Source organism: Misgurnus anguillicaudatus, chromosome 6, assembly GCF_027580225.2.
Source record: "Misgurnus anguillicaudatus chromosome 6, ASM2758022v2, whole genome shotgun sequence".
NCBI classification, from domain to species: Eukaryota; Metazoa; Chordata; class Actinopteri; order Cypriniformes; family Cobitidae; genus Misgurnus; species Misgurnus anguillicaudatus.
Window position 1 is genome coordinate 21,868,122 of NC_073342.2, and position 22,335 is coordinate 21,890,456.

General features: G+C 38.0%; 3 protein-coding genes across 4 annotated transcripts in view; all 3 read left to right on the forward strand.

The window, feature by feature from the left end:
- The first annotated feature begins 953 nt into the window (after nt 1-953).
- Nucleotides 954-2,264, forward strand: rpp25a (ribonuclease P/MRP subunit p25, a). Its single transcript, XM_055193137.2, has one exon. The coding sequence runs from the start codon at nt 1,380-1,382 to the stop codon at nt 2,067-2,069; it is 690 nt and encodes a 229-aa protein (XP_055049112.2). The 5' UTR covers nt 954-1,379; the 3' UTR covers nt 2,070-2,264.
- A 1,210-nt stretch (nt 2,265-3,474) lies between these two features.
- On the forward strand, nt 3,475-6,621 carry cox5aa (cytochrome c oxidase subunit 5Aa). The gene is made up of 5 exons (XM_055193136.2): nt 3,475-3,643; nt 4,791-4,907; nt 5,760-5,881; nt 6,260-6,388; nt 6,467-6,621. The coding sequence occupies exons 1-4, from the start codon at nt 3,571-3,573 to the stop codon at nt 6,371-6,373; spliced, it is 426 nt and encodes a 141-aa protein (XP_055049111.1). The 5' UTR covers nt 3,475-3,570; the 3' UTR covers nt 6,374-6,388; nt 6,467-6,621.
- A 482-nt stretch (nt 6,622-7,103) lies between these two features.
- Nucleotides 7,104-22,335, forward strand: part of arid3b (AT-rich interactive domain 3B) — a 34,801-nt gene continuing 19,569 nt past the window's right edge. Inside the window, exons 1-4 of one of the 2 annotated variants that reach the window (XM_073868771.1) lie at nt 7,104-7,174; nt 7,268-7,398; nt 8,882-9,553; nt 21,644-21,718. In XM_073868771.1, coding sequence (XP_073724872.1) covers nt 7,363-7,398; nt 8,882-9,553; nt 21,644-21,718 — 783 coding nt within the window. In that variant the 5' untranslated portion in view covers nt 7,104-7,174; nt 7,268-7,362. Of the gene's footprint in view, nt 7,175-7,267; nt 7,399-7,779; nt 8,004-8,881; nt 9,554-21,643; nt 21,719-22,335 lie in introns of those variants that run through there. The other variant, XM_055192829.2, reaches the window with a different exon arrangement.

Below are 22,335 nucleotides of genomic sequence, written 5' to 3' on the forward strand. Positions count from 1 at the left end.
TAATGGGATGTTAAATTGCGCTTCTAATCGCATTCATGTATCATATCATAGGACAAACAGCTTGCTCTGCTTTCTGTCAACCGGGTCTCCAGAATGTTGGATGCTCCCCTTCAGGATACAGACTGTGTATTTCATCAAGCAGAACTGTGTGGCCCTCTTCTCTGATTGAAATCATGGCCTCGGGGCTTTAATAGATCGAGAGCACACAACAGCCACAGTGGGAGAAGATGCTGAAATAGAACTAACAACATAGGCATCTCGGACATTATGTTTTAAATTCTTGCACGGTACGTGTGAGTTTTATAACCTACATTTACATACATAGGTTTGTGTGCGTTTTTAAACATGTATCATACAGATTTTATATGCAACCCCTCCCAAATCCACATTGAAAAATCGCAAAAGTCAAGATCATTGCTTTATTATGCTGTCAGGCTTGGAAGAATCTGTTTTTACACCCTCAGTTTTAATCAGTCACGCATGTTTATCAGCCTCAGACACACATTGACTGACAGGACTTCATTAACACTGAACATTTAAAGGGGAATACAGTAAAGCATTTGCCAGGATGTCATTTTATAGATCGACTAGTCTAGGCATGAAAAAACTGTGAATGTTCCTTTAAGAGGTCCCATCCCACACCCCTCCCTCTCAATGTCCCTCAATACCAGACTGCCTCTTCAGTACATTTTGGAGTGTGACATTCACCACTTAAGAGTAAATATAAGGAAGGTCTTGGGCTACGACTATATGTAGGGAGAAATCGGATGCCAAATGAATAACTTCACCCTTCGCTAGAGGCGTATTGAGAGGTCGGTCAACCAAACAGATAAATTGTCACTGGGAATGCTTTTCCTTAACTTTAAAGTTCTGATGAATGCTTTCTTTCTTGTTTATCTTGTTAAATTTTACATTTTAGAAATGTTATAGCTTAATATCATGCATCAAAAGTTTAAATAATGCATTGATGCATGAAATTAGCTTGTTTGTCTTTAAAGAAAGTGCCGTGTTTGAATTCATCATCATTTGGCTTTGTGTGGTTACAGCTTTCCTCTTATGGAGACTGAAATATGCTTCAAAGGCGGCGAGTGTGAAAAATAGCTGATTCTCAGCACTTTCGCCTTTGATGAATTTGCACGCTTTAGAGAACAGATTTTTTTCATCCTGCCAGCGGCCACGGAGTATGAAGTGCTTGACATCTTATCGTTTTGTTCAGAGGGTTGGACACAAGGACATAATTGGAGATTGGACTTTGAAAGAAAACATAATGGGTTGTAACCCCTTTGCCAATTGTTGGTGACTGCTAGAGTATTCAGGGAGGCATCTTAAACTGGTACCCAATTTTTCATCTTTGCAAAGCTAGAAGGCAACCTGTCAGTATGTTTGCCCCAAACACAAAGCTTTTTCATGATAATACACAACCTCAATCTATCTCTTGTGTCCAACACTCCGAACTGAATGCCACACACCCTACCGGATCTACTAACAAACCCCAACAAAGTGGATTTAGGAAGATCTGTTCCACTGGAGAACCAAGCCCATGTCCAATCCCAGGACTGGGATCTGGGGTGCTGGAAATGCGGGTGAAGGAGGGAAGCAAGATCCGAAACCTTTTGAGCTTCGCCTTGTCTCGATTGCAAGGGGATGGAGGCGAGGCTGCGACATCCCAGGTTCTGTTTAGCGGAATGGGACGGGCCATGACCAAAACCATCACCTGTGCGGAGATCATGAAACGTAAAGTGCGGGGCTTGCACCAGGTGTCAAAGCTCCAATACAAGAAAGTAACTGAATTGTGGGAGAGCCAGGAGAGCAGTCAGGTTCAGATGACGATACACAGAACTGTTCCTTCTATTTGCATTCTTCTGTCCAAAGAACCACTAGACCCGCTCGAGCTGGGCTACCAGCCTCCGGTTGAGATAAGATCTCTAACAGAGGAAGAAAATGAGGCTGATGGATCGCAAGGGTCTGGAAAAGCACAGAAAAGACCCCTTAGTCCTTGTTCTCATGTGGTTCTGCCCAGTTTTAAAAGAGCTGCTCTGGGGCAGGACAGTTTTCCGGCTCTGAAATAGGTGATAATATGAGGGAGGATTCATTTGTGTATAAATATGATTTGATAATAAGTTATATATTAGGCTATCATACAGATTGGCAAATTTAGTTAGGAAAAAGTGCATGTGTAAGTTATGTGATATATTCATTTTCACTTGTAACTTTGTTTGTATTTCTTTACAATAACCTGTATTTAAATTATATCTACAGTCTTATTAGAATGGTTTACCGTCTCTTATTTCTCTCATGTTTTATCTTAATTCTTTATAATCATACATAACTCAAATGTACTCTACGATGGCCTTGAATTCACTGTATGAAATACTCTGCTGCCTCCTGCTGGTCAGAGCAAATAGAAACAAATCTCTGAATTCACCTCAGCATTGTATTTTTTACATAAAAAAAAGTTGTACGTTTTTTAAAGCTATTACAATATCACAATTAGTATTTAAAAAAAAAAATTAAAATTTAAGCTTGCGCGTACACCAGGAAATGTGAATTTGACGTCATTTAACGGACGTACAAACAAGTAGGCTACATAAAGTAACCAGAGGCGAGTAATTTTACTTTCTACATAAAAGTATAATTTTAAGTATTCATATTTTATCAGTGTTTTTCTTTGGAAAACACACATTCCAAAGCATATTATCATATTTTATACTCCACTACATTTCATAATTTGAAGTTTTTGGTTTATATTTAATATTTAAGTACATTAAACATCTAGGTTTTTTTACTTTTACTCAAGTAAAAAGTACTTTAATTCAAGAAAAGTAAAAGTACACATTTTATGTAATTAGGTATTAAATCAATTTTATTATGCAATATAAAAGGAATACACAGTATGATTCTACTTTAGAATGTAGTGAAAATTTTTTAGTAAAGTAATTTTTTTCCCCAAGACAAACACTCTAAAAAAGCACAGATGCTTGGAAAATGTACTTAAAATACTCAAGTAGTGTCCGCCTCTGAAAGTAACCTACAATTATATGCTTATAAATTGCAGTTTTGATGCATATATTGATTTTATTTTTATTATACATTTAGGATAATCCAATTAACCCATAGATGTTTTGGGCCATGGCGCTATGATAACTATCATATATCATGTTATTCTGAAAATGTAGTAGAAAGCAACCATGCCACAGTACAGTTGGCCTTTACCTGTTGGTGTATAAGTAATACTTAAAAAGTAGCTATAAACTCTACAATCATTGCATACAGCATGAAGTGCTGTATTATAAGTAATAATCTGGTATTTATATTATGTATAGTGTGGTACTACTACATATATAGAGAAAATAAATAATTTGTCCTTAATGCTACTTTCTAATCCTCTTTAGCAAACCATAACGCACAAAATACTACACACACACACACACACGCTCCATTGCCTAACCACCAGTCTCCACACTGCGCATGCGCAGTCACACTGCGGTCGCGTGTTTAGCGCATCGGCTAGCTAGCTTTAACGAGACCGAGCAGCGCGAGCTTCAGTGTCGTTTTCTGTCAGAGCCCACTATGTTCAGAGCAGCCCTTCGACTTTCAGTCTCCGGTGCTCGGGGTTTAGCGAGGTCACGACCACAGTATACAGGTAAATCAACATTTTATTCCAGATAAATCATAGGTTTAAAACCCAACAGCGGCAGTTACCGGAACACCTTGACTCTGAACTTAGCTTAGCATACGAGCTAAGTTACACCGGTGCCGGATGTGCATTTGATTAAGACGTTATGCGTTAAGCTAATCTTTTTTATAACTACATGCTTAGTATTTGCTTTTTATATATGCTTTTTCATTCAACAATTGCGTCTTTTCCGTTTTCTTTCATTTATTGAGTACTGTAGCTGTTTTTGACGGTGCCCTTGTAATGACCCACTACAGTAAAGGCTTCGGCCCTGGCGCGCGGAGGAAATCACACACATATCGAAACCAAAGCATCCCAGATTTACACATTTTGATTATTTGCACAATATGTAAATGAGATTTTTAAAAGCTGAATTGTGCATTTATAAAACACTATCGGTTTATTTTTATAGCAGTGAGATAAATATAGGAGTACGTGCACCGCCGGGTGCTGTCAATGAAGTATGCGCTTAAATTCATCTTACACAGCAGTGTCGCTATAGCTTTACACGTTTGACGTTTATTTAAAGTGACAGTGCATTCAATGTATATATGTTGTTATGTTTTCCCTGGAGCCCTTGAACTTTAGCTGCTGACACAATACTTCACCACACTAAGTAGTTTAGTTTCCTAAATGAATGAGAGTAAATTGATGTCTTTGCATACCCAAATTGTACGTGTTGTCTTGTAGATGCAAATGAATATCAGTCCAACTTTGGCTGACCATCTTTAGCAGATAGTTAGAGTTTGGCTTGACTCAAAACGCCCTATTGGACCATGCACCATTCCAAAATACTGTAGGTCAAACAAGAGCATTGGCCAAGATCCAGTTGGAACCAGGCCTGTGTGTAAAATCTCACTTCCCTTTTATGTGTTGTCACCCTTGACTGGTGCATAGATCAAATGATAAGATCCTTGTTCTGGGATAGTTGTCTACAGTGTCATACAGGGAAATACTTAAGCAAAGCTTGGACTTTCTCTAAAAAACACATACCTGAGAGCACAAACCTGTACTTATCTGTCAAGATAATTGATGTTATGCTGTTTTAATGTTGAAGTGAATCATTCTTTAGTGTTTCTGGCTGTTGATTTTTTTTCTTCTTTTCTTTATACAGCCTCAGTAGCTGCTCGCTCTTATTCCCATGGCAAACAGGAGACAGATGAAGAGTTTGATGCCCGCTGGGTCACTTACTTCAATAAGCCAGACATCGATGCTTGGGAGCTGAGGAAAGGTGAAAATATATTTGTTTAGCTGTCTGCTTCATTGTCATGTTAATGATGCATTTTAAGACTAATTTTATATATTTTAGGTTGTTTGTATGAATAAAAATCAGGCTATAATGAATCTTCTTTTGAAAATCAGATCCGTTAGGTCGTCATTTTAAAGCATTTAAAGGTGCAATGTGTAACTTTTTGAATGATCTCTTGACAGAAATGCAATATGATATGCATAACTATATTATCAGTGGTGTATAAAGACCTTACATAATTAACTGTTATGTTTTTATTACCTTAGAATGAGTTGTTTTTATCTACATACACAGAGGGTCCCCTTACATGGAGGTCGCCATTTTGTACCGCCACATTTTTACAGAAGCCCTAAACGGACATACTTTTTTATTAAGTTGTCTCCAACGATGATATGTTTGTCCTGTGGCGGCTGCCGTAGCTTTTCTATGCTTTTAAAATGTGAGGGGTGAGCCGTGGACTGAGCTGTTGGTTGCAATTTGCAACATCACCACTAGATGCCACTAAAATGTACACACTGCACCTTTAAAGTCTTTTCTAATGTGATATATAAGTAATTCTGATAAACTGCAAGACAAACAGGTTCCAGTCGGTATCATTAGATGAATGTGGTGTTATTTTTAAGAGTGTTAAATTTAACCAGTCAGGCCGGTTTAGTCTGATATATTAGTTTCATTCAAAAACCTGTATACTTAATCCTTTATGAACTGTCTATGTTTAGCTTTTAAATATTTGGAAGTATATTTGCTTTAACATCAACGAAGACTCCCACCATATACTCCCACCATATGGTGCTTTTGTAGTGAATGCACTCTCTTGTTGTTGTTGTATTGCAGGAATGAACACTTTAATCGGTTATGACCTGGTACCTGAGCCAAAAATCCTGGATGCAGCTTTGAGAGCCTGTCGGAGGTTAAACGATTTGGCCAGTGCCATCCGCATCCTTGAGGCAGTCAAGGTAACCAGAGCAGTGCAAGTCTCTATCTAACTATTACACCAGTATGTAATTTAGATAAATCGAAAGCAGTCTTATTGTTTAAAGCAAATTAAAAAGCAGTCTGATTATGTTTGACAGCTTGTCATAAAGGTGCAAAACCCGATAGACCTGATTTTGATATGACCTTGATATCTTCTTAACTGCAATACTGAATAATCCTTTGTCACTATAGCTCCTATAGCTGAGAAAACTCGTTGCGTTACTCGCTGAAACCAGGCATGCTCGTAAACCAGCTCGTAAAACCATCCCCCATTCGTACATGGAAAGCATGCTTTACACATCGGAGTCTTTTGCAGTTTTCCCCCTCTCACCCAAATTCCCATTTCATTCACTGTGCAGGACAAAGCTGGTCCACATAAAGAGATCTACCCCTATGTTATACAAGAGCTTCGACCTACCCTCAGCGAGCTTGGTATCTCTACACCCGAAGAACTTGGCATTGACAAAGTATAGACGTCTGCTTTTTTGGTGAGTTCTTCTAGCATGATTGAAAATACAAATAGTAAAAAATATACATTTACAATAATATTTTGTTCTTACCTACAGGGTCTTCCAAGGGACTGCTGCTCTTGTCTGGACTAAGTAGACCACTGTACTTGAAGCCTTGTATCATGGTGTTTGTGTTATATTTAATTGGCCTTTATTATGTTCTTTTGCTTGTAAAATATTGATGGACCTAATAAAGGGAAATATTATCTTTACTGAATCGTGTGTTGTTTATGTTTCAAACCTATGTATTAACTACAGTTTTATGTTGGTTGTAATCAGTTTTATGCTAGATGCCTTTAAACTAGTGATACAGTACACATTAATCCAGCAGAGGGCGTAGCAGTAATGCTTTTAATGTAAAGCACATACATGGTCAAATTACACTACAATAAATACTGGATTGTTATATTTAAAACCATATTAAAAGTAAAATATTTAATAAACTGGCTATAAATAATTACTTTTATTGTTTTTCAATAAAGACATTTAATGTCTATATTTGGTTAATCTCCAGTAATGTAATTGTGACTTAAACAGTCTAATAATAGATCCATGCATGGTCTATACATTAAGTCCTATCAGTTTAGTGCTATAAATATTTTACTTAGCTGGTGGTAAAGGTGGAAACATAAGACCGTAGTAACTTGTTGCATGAGCCAGTGGGGCGGGATTTAAATGTGCGTTAATGTGCGGGGGGTTTGGCTCCGGTTGGAAGAGGAAAAGTCGAGGGGACTGTGGGAGTCCCTGCGCGCGGTAGTTCGGGAGGTGAGGTCAGGCGTTTCCCCTTTGACTGGCCCCTTTATTTTTTAAATCCCCAGCAACGAGTGGTTTTTTGCACGCTTATTACTCTTTTGTTAGGGGGATATTACACGTTCAGGTGGATGAACAAGTACTGCGTGCGCTGATCGAGGTTTGTGGTGGAAAAACAAGCAGTGATCTATAGGAAAACAGTGATGGTGGACAATTCCAGTAGCAGCAAAACGCAAGTGGTGAGTTCCGTCCTGTTGGCACAGAGCCCTGTTGAATGTATTGATAAGCTACTGTAATATTTAATTCAGAAATATTAAGCCTTTAAACTTGTTTCTATCTGATTTTAACGTTTAATGTTGGTTACCTTTATTAGTTATTACCTTTATTAGTCGTATTTCGTGTGACCGATCGTGCTGGTATATATGTAGCGAAAATCCACAATGTACACGTCATAAAGAAATTTTACGTGAACTCGGGTTGTTTGTTTATTATTTAAAGTTTCGTTTCGCCATCCGATACGTTATAAAAGTTAAACGCTTCGTTTGTTTTCACTATAACGCGATACGTCGCGTCGTGTGTTCGTCTCTCTCTTTTAATAGCTTAATTGTTTTTGGAAGAGCGCCATACTTTTAGGCAGCCATGACTCGACTACGATCCGACTGTCTCTTGTGTAAATAGACTCGCTTATCAAACTCTGCTTTAGTTCGATATGGGGTAACGGCACAAATCAATTGGATTTGCCTAAACATTCATTATTTAACTAAATGTAAAGCGACACGCTGTTTTGGCCGGACATCCGGTCGTTGTACTATCCAGACTGATCGCCTCTTTTGGGGGGTCAAAGGTAGGTTGGCCTACACGGCAATGAGCGAGCAGTGGAGCGTAGGATTGTAATGTTTTTTTTTTTTTTTTTTTTTAAAATCATGTTAATATTTTAAATTTGGATTGTCTAGCTGCGTATGTTATGTATGTAAATTCGTTTTTAGTAGGGCTTTGCTTGAGTATTACGTAGTTACGTAAAAAATGTGTGTACGTCTACGTTTTGCCTGTTTTTAAAAGTTTAGGGTCACTCGACCGAAATGTTTCCCATGATTTGTAGGCACTTAAATGTTTAAAACTATTTATGTAGACAAAATATAGCTGTGTAAACATATTAATTTCTTCAGAAAAATATCTTTAAAAAAATACTAGACTAAATCTTTGAGGAGAAACAGCCAATAAGAGCCCAGAATTGAAGGGAACTCCTTCAGTAGTGTTTTAAAAGCATCTCAGGGTGAGACCTCAAAAAGCTGGTGAATAAAATATTAATGGTACATTTATACACGTTCAGTCAAATTGTTGCTATTTAAAGATATAAAATATAACATAAACTAATTTATTTTTTCTTTACGCACATTATTGAACTATTAACATATTTAAATATGTGACCCTGCCTGTGAATCCAGGCTGAATTAGATTTTACTCATTGATTTCACATTGAGTTCAATCTTTGACGTGGTTTTGTCAATAATAAAAATATCAAGGTTATTTTCCACAGAATGTTCTTTATGTAGGTTGATTTTGTGTAGAAAACAATAAATTACCAAAAAATGACTAGCTGAGTTTTTACAGTCAGGGTCACACATAAATATATATTATTTTAAAATCTACTGAGAGCTTTTCATGACTAGATGTGACTAAAAAGTGATAATTTTACTTAAAGGTATTTTTTGCACCCTATAGCCCAGCTTGTCTCAGGACAGCGGTCTGGCCGGTGCTTTTTCCCAAGCAGCTTTTGGAAATTCAGCCGGTGTCAAACTGGAGGCAGTAATGGAGCAACTCCAGAGACAACAAGCAGCCAAACTGGAGATGGAGCGCAAAGAGAGACATCTCAGGGAAGCCCATATTCTGTATGCCCAACAGCTGGCGGCACAGCAAGCCATCATGGCCTCCGCCAGAGCTCAAGGCCCCCTGTTGAACCCTGATTTTTACAGTAAAAACTCCCGTGACAGAGCGCTAAAAGGCGGACAGGGGCCCCCAGCTGCCAGGGGACCCATAAAGAGCAGCGCTGACCTAGAGGAAGACGTTTCTGATGAGATGGACAGAGGAAGAGGGTCTGAAGGAGACGAAGATGACGACGATGAGATGATGGATGGAGATGATATCAGCGAAGATGAGGAAAGCGAAGGCTTGGAGTTCCTCCGGAAGCAAAGCCTCGCTCTTCAGCAAGCGGCCGTCGGGGTCCCTTCCTACACGTACCCGACGTACGCCGCCTCGCCCTCCGCTGCTAAAAAACGACCCCGATCTCCGTCCACCAAGGTGAAGGATGAACCCGAAGATTCCCTTAGCGATCAACAATCGTTCACCACACCAAACGGACTGGGCGACTGGAATCTCGATGACTCATTCAAACAGGTTTGTGTCCACAATCTGGTATATATACATTTTTATGTCTCACTGTTTACATGTCATTAATCTTCAGGGATTTTCAATATGTCAAGTTTTTTATGTGCAATGACTCGCATCTGCTCTTTTATGCTCCCTCTCAACTTTATCACTACAAAAGCTGCAATGCAGCATATTTTCTTTTAGCCCTGAATGATTTGAGGAGTGCCGGATCATGAGATGAATTGTATAGAGACTTTAGACTCTAAACTTCTCAAAAAAATAAGCTTTAAATGAAACAAGTTATCGGGTTTTCACAGCCACAATAAAAGTACACGTTCGGCTTAAACATTAATTTTCTGCTCATTGCATTATACTTTTTTCAGTGTTTGTTATGTTTTTTTAAACTATTGTCCTTCTCGTCTCCTATTATCAATAATCTCCCGCTGTGAACCAAGCTGTACCCCGAGTCCGTCAGTTAATTTTTCATTTTGTTCATCCTAAGTCTTTTTCTGTTCTGACATAAGGCTTTTGTCCCTGAATATCCCTGAAGTGTGGCATTCTGGCACGCCGCCCAACAGGAGCGTGCTTTCATTCTCTCTTTCTTCCTGGCTTCTCACTTTCCTCTCGTTCCCCTGTTGCTGGCGTTCCTTGAGAACAGGCTCTTGGCAGTGTACTGTAATGCCGTTTTGGCCTGTGACCAGAGACGGCATGATGTCAAGTTGCAATACAAGAGCAGGAGTGTTGCTGGTGCGTGTTGTCGGAGTGCCGGCCTGTCAGTTATTACACGTGGAAATGTGATTTACATCTAAACCGGACGCTTGAATATTTGGAATTGATTGCTGATTTTTACTGAGCTCTCAGTGACTACCTGTAAATAGAAGACCTGTCATTTCAAACTAACATTTCTACTAACATTCAAACTAATTTCTACTAACTAAAATAGTAGAAATTGTATAATAATTTTCCCTAAATATTGAATAATTTTTATTTATATAAAAATACATAGTAGCTAAAGGATTGCTGTAAAGCCTGGAGTATAGTTTGTTTTTTACGTGTACGTGCACGGTCCAACGCACAGCCTTGCAAAGCATAGTTTTTTTTTATTACTCGTACGTATACACAAACATTCGACGCATGCACATTGCGACAAAATGCAATGCATTTTTTAGGCTACATACTATATTTTCCTATACGCGAAGTTTGCACGGTTACAAAAATCTAAAAAAAATTGATTTATATTTTTACATTCACGATTTTACATTTCCTTTGGTATGTAAGTGTGTATTAGTACATATTAACGATATGCAAAAGGTACAAACCCCAAAGTAAACGATGACCCAAGCTATCGTCTCCAACGTAAATCTATTTTCTTGGACTACAAGAAATTGGTGATGTAGGAAAGACGGACATTTTCATAATTCCTCCCACTTGGACTCATAGCCTGTAAATTAACTCATGTTTGCATTGTGACCGAATCTTTCAAACATGGTAAGGAGCATCACATTTCTGGCTGACGTCAGAGGTATTCAGACCAGTCACAATGTACAGATTAGCTGGCCAATCAGGGACAGTTTTGTACAAAATGTGTGTGTTTCAGCAAATTTGGAGCTACAAAAATGTACGGTATGTGGGAAATAATGTGTTTTTTGAACCATAAACCACGCAAACACATTGTATATACCAAATACAAAAAATAACGTTGTTTTTAGCAATGAAATAGGTTCTCTTTAATCATTTTAATTTATATAACAACATTACATAGTCATATTAATTTATATATATATATATATATATATATATATATTTATTTATATTTTTAGAATGGCAACAAACATTAAATCCCAGTTTTGGCGTGATTCGGAAACATAGCATTTGAATAGATTTGCAAAAAGTAACTCTAGTACTGTTTCAGCTGTTGAAATTTTAATCAAATAGTTAGTGATATTGCTTTTTTATTATTGCTAGCAACATAATTTTAAATACATTGCAGTTTTACACTTTACACCCAATCCTACCTGGACATAAACAATTCAGGTGTTCCTCTTTCTAATTGCTTGCTTCAATTACCACAGGATGAATCTAGGCTTCAAAAGACTCTAGCATGACATCTCAATGGATTTAATGTTGAGCGAGACATTTCCCAGTAGTGCTGTCATCCATTTTAGTGGCCCCCGTGCTGAGCTCTTTGTTTGCTCAGCTGCGCTTGAATGATCGATCAATCAGGGAAAAATGGATTGCTCTAATTTCATACGCTCACTTTAGCCTTCAAACCTTCATATTTGCATGCTTTCAATCAAAGTCCATTTGTCCTACTTTATTATAAACGATAAATAACGCAAGTGTATCGAAACCCCAAAGCGGTATTTTGCAGTGCAGTCATGAAGCATATTTTTAATTTTCGTAAGTGTAGCTACCTTTGATGTTGTGGCTGTTTTGTGCACAACATCAAACGTGTTTGATGTCAGTTACTATCAATAAAAACATTCAACGTCGTTTTATTTTTGGTTGGTCAGTAACAACAAGCATGGAGCCATGATGGTGATGGTTGGCTGTATGTTGACAGGAGGGCTGTGATGTTTTCATCACACCCATGTCATTATATATATAAATATATTTATAGAGGGTAGTGGTCCAAGGGCTTATAAACAGCTTTTCAAATATAGGCTTGTCTGCGTGTACAGGAAACAAAAGGAAAATCATTGCTTTGAAAAGACTTTATTAGTGGGCAGTAAAAATTCGGTGAATAAGCTTCAATGAGTCACATTGAAGCATGTGATGAAAATAAAACAGAGAATGATGCATTACTTTTTTCATTTTATTTTCGATAGCTTCGATTTGAAAATGTGAATAGTATAAAAGTAGTTTTCTGGTAATTTTTTTAGTTTACAACGTAAAAGCAAAAATGAAATTAGATCGGCACAGAGCCCACTTTAATAAAATGCTTAAAGAGTTTCAGGGGCCGATTTACCTCCCCCCTGTTGTGTCCCACCCATCTTTATTTCTGTCCTTTAGTATTTAATGATGCTTTCTGTGGTAACAGTATCAGATTGCAGGGTTGGGGGGGTTGTTAAGAGACTGGTTTGATGGCACTGACTACACAAAAGAGAACAGATGCCACAAATGGCATTTTTAAATGAGGGTGGGGGGTTGGCTTTTTGTAGCTTTTCACACTTTAATGGATAAGCCTCAGACAGTAAACACCTTTGGTGAAAGCGCAATAGTCACACGCAAAGATGGTGGAGGTGCTCCTTTGTAATTTTAACAAATTGGAGATTTCATTTGCAGCTTGTAGATAAAGTTCATGGCAGCTTTGTTTGTTTATAGTCTTCATGTAGAAGGGCTTTCAGGTTTTGGGGAAGGTCCATAGATCGTTTTCTTCAATTGAAACATAACTTCTGTTGGGTTGTCACATTGTTAATTTTTGTACTTTTCAACACATCCCCAAATCCAGTTCCAATAGTAACCCTATAAAATTATTAGCGTATTTAGCAGTAGCTCACAATGTCCTTTTTTTAAGCTTGGCATGGTAATCTACGGTGATTAATGGAGTTTTAATCGTGCTCAGTTGACGCGGGTGCACACATGTGCCTTGAGTTATGGGTGGCCTCCTTCAATTCAGCGACTATGATCTGTCCAAATCAAAGGCATCGGGTCAATAAGTGCACCACCCCCTCTTCTTTATTCGATTCTGCGTTTGTCAGAATAAAAATTTATGACCGCAATTAGCAAAACTAACCAAGCACTAGTTTATTATTTTAGGGGCCAGATATATTCCCTCGGATATTATTCCAGGTCCCACCTTCAATAAGCAGAGTGTAATTGCGTTTCGCTACCCAACTCCAGTATGGCATGCACTGATTAAAAAGTGGCCTGTATTGTGTCTCCTTACGGTTGCCATAGCAAGAGTGTTGTGTACGTGTACACAAAAAAGACAACGGCTTTCGGACATTGTTATGTTCGCTAATCAGCACGAGTGCCTACCCGCCCCCCGGCAAAATTGCATCCTTTTCTTTATAATACAACAGGTTTCAGAAATGGGTGATTCTCGTGAAATCCATGTTTTGCACATATAATATTAAGGTCTGAACTTACTATCATTATTTTTAGAGGATTTAAAAAATATTTCTTATAGAATTATTTACATTTTTTAGATCATTATCAAAAATGATCATTACCGCAACATGATATTACATTAAATATATGCATTTACGAACTCGTGTTTCGGTAATGAGAACTAAAAAGTTGTCTAGATACTATGACAAACAAAATTTCAACTTTTATCTGGAGAGAAAAAATATGCTTACCTGTTAGCCATCTTGAGTGTCACAGTCAAATGTCCCTTCTAACATTTTTTTTTTAATGTTAGTTCCTCGAGGGCTTAAACAATGATTGAAAATTGTTGCGGAGGATGAGAACATTTTTCTTGTACACATTTATATTCCTTATTATTGTCACTACATTTACCAATGATCACCAAATACCACATGTTTCTTTACTGTAAATGTTTATAGTATAACATGCACTAAAGCTTTTTATTTTTTAGATGTTTTAATTATAAATATTTTCATGTCAAAAAAACCAAATCCAGTCATGGACACGTTGCGGTAATGAACATTTTCCCCTTAAATCTGTAAAAAACAAAAAAAATTGTTTGTATGATGTCATTTGAAATCATGTGCAAAATAGTACATGAAGAGATGTTTGTAACTATGTTTCTTATTTTGATAGCATTTACTTTTTTTATCAAAATGTTTCATGACACCTCATAAGTCTAATTTCGCGAGAATCACCCAAATATGTCCTTGGGTTTCGAGTGCTTGTTTGTCGAACTCCGTTCTTTTATTAAACCGTCAGTGTCACCTTGACGACGTCCCAACCCCGATAGTGATCAATACTTATTATATTAGAGTGTGCTTCTGGAATGATTTTCCATATAAATTATCAATGACCCAACACCCTCACACTTCTGCGTCTGGTCTTAGCAAGGCATCTGGTATACGTTATCATTACGCCGTGCCTTATTTCCTATACGTTTACAGTTACTAAAGCCTGACCGGTAGTTTATACCCTTAAAAGGCCGAAGCTTAGTCTAGGCTTGGTGGTCCGTCTTGATGGAGACGTTTCATTGGGTATTACAGTTAGACAACCCTCCTGGGTGCTATGATGATGTGATAGCTGGCGTCAGCTCAAAGTGCAGCCATCTGTGAGATAGATCAGCGGCTATTCAATTAGTACAGCCTTTGTGCTTTGCTCCGAAAGAATATCATATCAACAACTTGGTATCGCTATAAAACGTGGGGTATTTGAACAGCACAGTCGACTGTCACATGCGGATGTTTTATAGCCGTGTTTTGCTGCCGCGTTGCCCCTCCTGTTTTCAGTAGTGTAGTGTGAACTATTTGCTTGGGTGGTAACTCTAACCCTTCAATAGGAGGCATTTGATAGTAAAAATCTTTAAAGGCCAGAGGCAAGAATGTGAAGTTGGTGAGGGGCTGGCGTCTACGTCTAGCTCGTCCAGCCCCACCCAGAGGAAACATTCCAAGCGGAATTAGAGTTTCTTTTCTTCAAATGGTGAGAATTCCCATTAGGGGCCTGTCTATAAAGGGAGAATAGAGGGCGTGTCTTAGTTTCAGTCAATCTATGATTTGTGGCCTTTTCAACAAATGTAACAGAAGTAAGTAATGGAGGGGTAATGGTAATCAACCAGAAAGGTATATGGGGATTTGGGGGGGTCTTGTTTGTCCGTCCATTTCCTTTCCCTCTTAACCAGTATAGAATGTTTATCCCCAAACCCCCTCAGCCCCGAAACCTGTCCCGACTCGCTGAAGATATTCGCAGTTTTTTTTCTTCGCTCCACCGAAAGGGGCTTAGCTTTATCACATAGTATCTATTTATCAGTGTCACCACAATGTGGAATTTCAAACACACCTAAGAGAAATGATGTGTTTAAGTAACGCATTCCTTAATGTTGTAAAGTGGTTTTCGAAAAGTGAGACACAGTTTTGACTTAGAAATTTGGTTTCTGTCAGAAAAAGTTACCGGTGCGGTTTTAGGAATCTGAACATGCCTTTCGATCCCTAGTGTTGCTATTAAACGTTTCTGAGCTGAAGTACACAAAACCTGTTTTATTTATAGGTGAAAGGTGCAAGTAAAAAAAAAATATGCATGGTTAGTAACAGTAGTAAGAGGAAGTACACATCGCAAAATGGTTGGAGGTTATGTACTTTTCTGTATGTATTTGTATACATACATTTACATAAACGTATAGATAGGTCTCAGTAGAAGAGATGTTCATATCCAGATAAGCGTCTGAGATACGTTGTGGTGGGTCCTGTGATGAACCTGTGTGGACTGGATGTTCACACCTGTGTCCATTTGTTTGAAAGACAATATGTTTTCTCATGTAGCACCCAGTCAGGACAGAGATAATGGAGGTGAACGCTGCCTCAGGGCTCTCCAGGATGTTCAAGGACCCTGGACAAGCAGTTACAGGCCCCGGCTTGAACCTTTTGTCTCCGTTTCAGCTCCTCTCAACTATGTGTCATTTGTATTGTTCAAAGGGCAACATCACCAATAAGACCTAATAAGGGTACTTTGGGTTTCTCCCCCCTTTCTTTGTTGTAAACTTTACATTTTGCTTCCATTGCCCAATTATTGTAGAAATTCAGTCCTTTTTCATCCCAAAAGGAAATAATGTGTTTGGAGCTGCTCGCCTTAAAATATCACTTAGTGTAGCGTAACATTCAGCCCCGTGTTGCTCTTAATGGATCCATTACAAATTCCCAGGGATAAAAGTAACCCCCACTTCACAGCCTCTATTGCTCCTGGCACAGCAAGGAGCTGAATAAGTGATATAAACGATGCCGTGACTCTCGGCAGTAAAGACCCAATTATATGATTTGGATTAAAGATTTCTGGCCCTCCCCCATGGTGCTTTTCAATGGGGCTGCCCACGGGGCAGCTGCAATTGTTGGAAATCAGATGGCCGTATGGAGAATGCACAGATTGTCTTATTCGGTTAAGACAAGGTATTATTTGTCTCTTCTGTCTTGCTTTTTCTCCACTAAATTGGTTATTGTAAAGAAAAGCTTCAGATAATCAAGTAAGAGGTGAATGTACCACGTGTCGAGCACCTAAAAAGACAAAACTGTCATAGTCTCCAACTTATCAAAATGCAATTACCACCCATTCTTATCAGCACACTGGTATATTTACATTGACACCCGAGGATATCTACTTGATAAAAGTTACTGTTTTATCTCACTTAAAGAATCCCATTGAGGTGTTGATAGGCGTCGGAATAAACCTAACCTGTTATAGCATTAGTGCCTGTTGACGCAATGTCTCCAACCACACCGATTTCTCAATAGTAGATTGTATTCACATTAAATTATCACCTTCAATGTCTCGGGCGTAATTCATATCATTTATCTTGCAAATTCATGCTGTGTGGTTTCTTGCTTTGTTTTGAGTTCCGCCCATATAAATGATGCTTAACTAGATTAACATGTTTTATTTAAGTCTGTCTCCTTAAATGAATATTCATTAAAAATCCCAATAATTTACTCGCCCCCATGTTATCCAAGATGTTGATGTCTTTCTTTGTTCAATCGAGAAGAAATTCCGTTTTTTGAGGAAAATGTTCTAGGGTTTTTCTCAATTTAATAGACTTTATTGGACATGAACAGTTTACAGTTTCAATGCAGTTTAAAATTGCAGTTTCAAAGGACTCTAAATGATCCCAAACGAGACATAAGCGCGACCTCACGTAATTGCGTAATGATGTCGAAAGGTCACGTGTTACATATATGAAACGCACATTTGCGGACCATTTTAAACAATAAACTGACATTAATTAGTATCATTAGACTTACAAAAACTTCATAACGGTCGTCTTTCTCCACACTTGTAAACACTGGGGCGTAGTTTTGCATACGTCATCCGTGACCTCTTGACGTGATGACATATTGCGTGAGGTCGCGCTGGCGTGTCACACGCACGGAGGAAGACAATAAGTTGTGGTTTAAAAGTGCATATTTTTAATTTATCTTGACAAAAATGACAATCGTTTCGCTAGACAAGACCCCCATGCCTCGTCTGGGATCGCCCAGAGTCCTCCGAAACTGCAACTTAACTGCATTAAAACTGTTAAATGTTGGGGTCCATTAAAGTCCATTAAAATTAGAAAAATCCTGAAATGTTTTCCTTAAAAAACTAAATTTCTTCTCGACTGAACAAAGAAAGACATCAACATTTCGGATGACATGGTGTTGAGTAAATTGTCTGGATTTTTTTTTAAAGAAAATTGACTATTCCTTTAAGTATTGCGTAATCGCGTCGTTGCGTAATTGCATAATCATATGTGAAACGCACACTTGCGGACCATTTTAAGCAATAAATTGACACAAAGACATTAATTAGTAGCATTCCACATACAACAACGTCGCAACGGTCCTCTTTCTCCACACTTGTAAACAACGGAGCAGTAGTTACGCATACGTCATGCTGGTTTTACTACAAATTAAACCAAACCGCATAGTTATTATATTTATACAATGGTGTATACAATGGTTTTCTGTAGTAAAATGATGGTTTTAGCCATAGTAATCAATATACCAAGAAAATGATTGATACACTTTTATTGTAATAAAACGGTGGTTACTTTACATTAAAAGGGAGAGTTCACTCTTTATTACAATGATTTACTCATGTTGTTACAAACCTGTATAATTTTTTTTGTTCTGCTTAACATAAAGATATTTGTAATAAAGCAGGAAACAGAAGCACCATTGACTTCCATAGTAGGAAAAATACTACTATGGAGGTAAATGGTGCTCAAAAACAGTTTGGTTACAAACATTGGGTCTCATTCACAAATTTGTTCGTAAAATGTGCGTACGGACCTTTAAACTATCATGATTTAACAAAAACTTTCATACTAAAATTTCTTTTAAATGTATACAAAAACGTAAGAACAACTTGGACCACATGTACGTTAGACCACATGACCAAATGTAAGTTAAAACATCCGTATGCACATTTTACGAACAAATTTGTGAGTACGCATGCTTAGTGAATGAGACCCATTGATCTAAATATCTTCTTTGTGTTCAACAAACCAAAGAAATTAGAACAGGTTTGTAACAACCTGAGAATGAGTAAATGATGACCAAATGTGATATTTTTTTGGGTGAACTATCCCTTTAAGGCTGAAAGTCCAAGATGGAGATAAGTTTGGGTTTGTGCCTTCAACCCAAGTAGTTATTCGGGATCTTTAGTAGCTGTAAACACACCGGTCAACAACATGTGTTTGACCATTCTAGCCATGTAATTATTTGCTAGCATACTCGTTTCTGTTGAATTAATATGGGGGAAGGGCCTTTCATTTCCTCTGGGTGACCCAGATGGTGATCTGTTTCCTTTTCTCAGCTAATTTGGCCACTAGCCAATCAGTTCTCCTATAATATGATTAGCGAGGCCAAACCCTGACCTATAAGCTTGATAACAGCTTGCACAAACGTCTTCAACAGAGGATAATGCTTTGCGTTTGTATCGTACGGCTTTATATTCGGCTTGAATAAAGTTCGACTTTTGCTGTGTTTTTGTTTAGCATGTATGTGTTCCTGGTCGAGCATTGCATTAGCAGTGCAAAAGGTCACGGGTTTGATCTACAGGGATCACACACACGTGCTGATAAAGTGTATAACTTGAATTGCACTGTAAGTCACTTTGGATGAAAGCGCCTGCCAAATGCATAAATGTAAATGTTCAGATACCGAGGAGCTTCAAGGTTATACGGTAGATGGTCATTGGCGTACGTCACAATGCCACACAGCATGCGTGCCCACCGCAGTTGATCCCCTGCCGGGTTCACTTTTCGGGGCCCAGCTGGTGTGTATTTGCAGTAAACGTGAAGAGGGCAAGTCTGTAAACTGCTCTCTCCCCCAGCTGTGATTCACTTAGCATATTAAAGAGTAGGACGGTGTAAAACTGCTTTATTGCCACTCTGCCTTTTCCTTTCAGACTCTGTGTAAATGAATACTGGAGCCGCCGTGGATAACCTGTAATCAAGCGCGGTGCATGTGCACAGGGGGACTATTAGATTTTATAACTGTTTTGTGGTCACGGCCTTCTGGGTAACGATGGGTGACACAGGGCTAAAACTGATTGGCCCCGAGCGTATACGCTGAAATGATTGGATTGACGTTAATAATGATGTTTGCCTACTGTACATTTATTACTCGCTAACTTCTGCTTTTCTGGGTTATTGCTTAGCTTGGACGTTTTTGTTAGGATACAGTTAGTACTTCTAGACGTATTTGTTAGTCAAATTTATCTTTGTTGAGATCAGCGTATTTAAAACAATAAAATTTGCGCCCTCCATATCATTTTTTGCTGATTTATCTGCCTTTTAGTTCATTGCTTTGCATAGGTGTATTCCTGGCTGAGTCTGGATTTAATAGTGGGTGTTGCCACAGACTCATGTGACATTGAGTTAGGCGTGGGACTTCATTACTGCTTTTTCTAACGATCATATACATTTGTATGAAGTGAATCGTACAAAAATGTATGTAGCCTACTCAGTGGTAGAGCATTGCAAAAGGTTATGGGTTCAAACGCATATCGATAAAAACATAAACCTTGTTAGTCACTTCGGATAAAAGCATCTGTTAAATGCACTCCACTTTTTTTGAAAATATGCTAATTTCCCCCTAGAGTTAAACATTTGATTTTTACCATTTTGGAATTCATTCAGCCGATCTCTGGGTCTGGCGGTACCACATTTAGCATAGCTTAGCACAATCCATTGAATCTGATTAGTCCATTAGCATCCCGCCTAAAATAATAAGCAAAGAGTTTCAATGTTTTTTTCTATTTAAAACTTGACTCTTCTGTAGTTACATCGTGTACTAAGACCGACAGATAATTTAAAGTTGCAGGTTTTTTTTGTTGTTGTTACTTTCAATAGCAGGGGACTATTTTCAGGCGCTGTGTAATATCACTACACCTGCTGCAGCCATGTTACGGCAGCAAAGTCCTTGATTATTACGCCATAATGAGAGTATAGTTCCTAGCCATATCGCCCTAGAAAATCGCAATTTTTCATTTTCTGTCGGTCTTAGTACACAATGTAACTACAGAAGAGTCAAGTTTTAAATAGTAAAAAATATTTAAACTCCTTGGTTATTATTTTTTAGTGCGATGCTAATGGTCTAATCAGATTCAGTGGATAATGCTACGCTATGCTAAAAGTGGTACCGCCAGACCCGGAGATCAGCTGAATGGATTCCAAAACGGTACAAATCAAATGTTTAACTCTATGGGAGCTGGAAAATGAGGCTATTTTCAAAAAAAAGAAGAGTGTCCCTTTCAATAAATATAAGAAATTATACACCCCGTAAGATCAGGCCGGTGTTGCTAATGCTAACGTAACCTAACAGTACATTTCACCTTCTCACTGATATTAAATAGTAATTTATCTTTTTCATTAAAAATTAAAATGATTTATTATTGCCATGAAAATCAATCAATGTTGATACAGTATTATGAGGTAAAATACCCTTGTACCCTTGGTGTATTGATTACTATTAGCAAGACCATGGTTTTACTACAGTAACTATGGTTACCATGGTTATTTTGTGGTAACCATGGTTTTACTACAGTAACAATGGTTTTGGTTTTAGCTATAGTAAAACCATGGTTAATTTTCGTAAGGGTAATGCAATTTTAATTCCCCATGCACTAGTTTGTGGCTTATTACTTTATGCTAGTGTGACTATTATTAGCATAGCTAGCTAAATCGTAAATAGTAAAATGTATCATCATTGATTGCACTGCTATCCACATAGCTCCTGTCTGGTATTCTCTCCTGTTCTTTATACCCTGCCAACAGCTTATTGACTTCATACCCCTTCACGTTTGTACAAGGAAGCCCCTTGGAGTTCAAAGGTTAGCGCTAAAGAAGGCTTCCCCGACGTAGAGACAGGAGCCTGTTTGCCAGTCTTGACTCCCGACACCCAATAACTCACTTTCTAGTCTGTTCTTTCAAACAGTGCGTCCCAACACCATCCCTCCCCCATCACTTTTTTTTTAGCTAATTGTCTCTTTTGCTCGTAGAATGGGAATTCGAGTTGGAACGAGGACGGCGATGGGGGGAGAAGCCGAGGGGAAGCCTCCAGAGACTTTGCCAAGGTAAACATTGGATCTGAGCCCTGGCTGTTTAGTTGATATACATTTGGTCAGTGACACACTAACACAATTCTGTATGTCTAAGTGTGTAGACATGCATGTTCTCATTTACTTGCTGTTACAGTTGTGGTCCTCTAGGTTTATTAGTAGTAGCGTTTACTGTAAAATGATTTTTGTGTTGTTAAATATTAGATTAAAATATTAAGTATTGTGATTAAAAAATAGAAAAACAAGAAAAACGTACATAAGATATTAGGATTTCAGAAAATATACAAAGTAGCTTAAGTGCGTCTGACATGTTTTATTTTATTTTATGTAAATTAGCTTTTTTATGGCTCTTATCTTTGGGTTCAATAAATTCACTTAAATGACACTGAAAAGTTTATTTGTCGGTAATTAAAATGACTTATTTTTACAAATTTCACTTAGTCATGTCATTGGTATTTAACAAATTTTAAAAATTAAAAAATCCAGATTTATCTCCGGTTAGTCTTCACTGTCCTTTCTGAATAAAGGTAAAAGGCAAAACATTTTGGTAAACTTCCTTTAACCTGGAAAAGAATCTTGCACCGTGACATGTGTGTGCCTTAGTCCAATCAGTTCTTCTTTGTGCACTTAAA

Bases quoted from the DNA above. Each gene is read 5' to 3' on its own strand.
- rpp25a (XM_055193137.2), top strand. From the start codon at position 1,380: ATGTTTGCCCCAAACACAAAGCTTTTTCATGATAATACACAACCTCAA.
- cox5aa (XM_055193136.2), top strand. From the start codon at position 3,571: ATGTTCAGAGCAGCCCTTCGACTTTCAGTCTCCGGTGCTCGGGGTTTA. The intron at 4,908-5,759 runs GTGAAAATATAT...GTTGTATTGCAG, and splicing joins TGCTTGGGAGCTGAGGAAAG to GAATGAACACTTTAATCGGT. The intron at 5,882-6,259 runs GTAACCAGAGCA...TTCACTGTGCAG, and splicing joins GCATCCTTGAGGCAGTCAAG to GACAAAGCTGGTCCACATAA.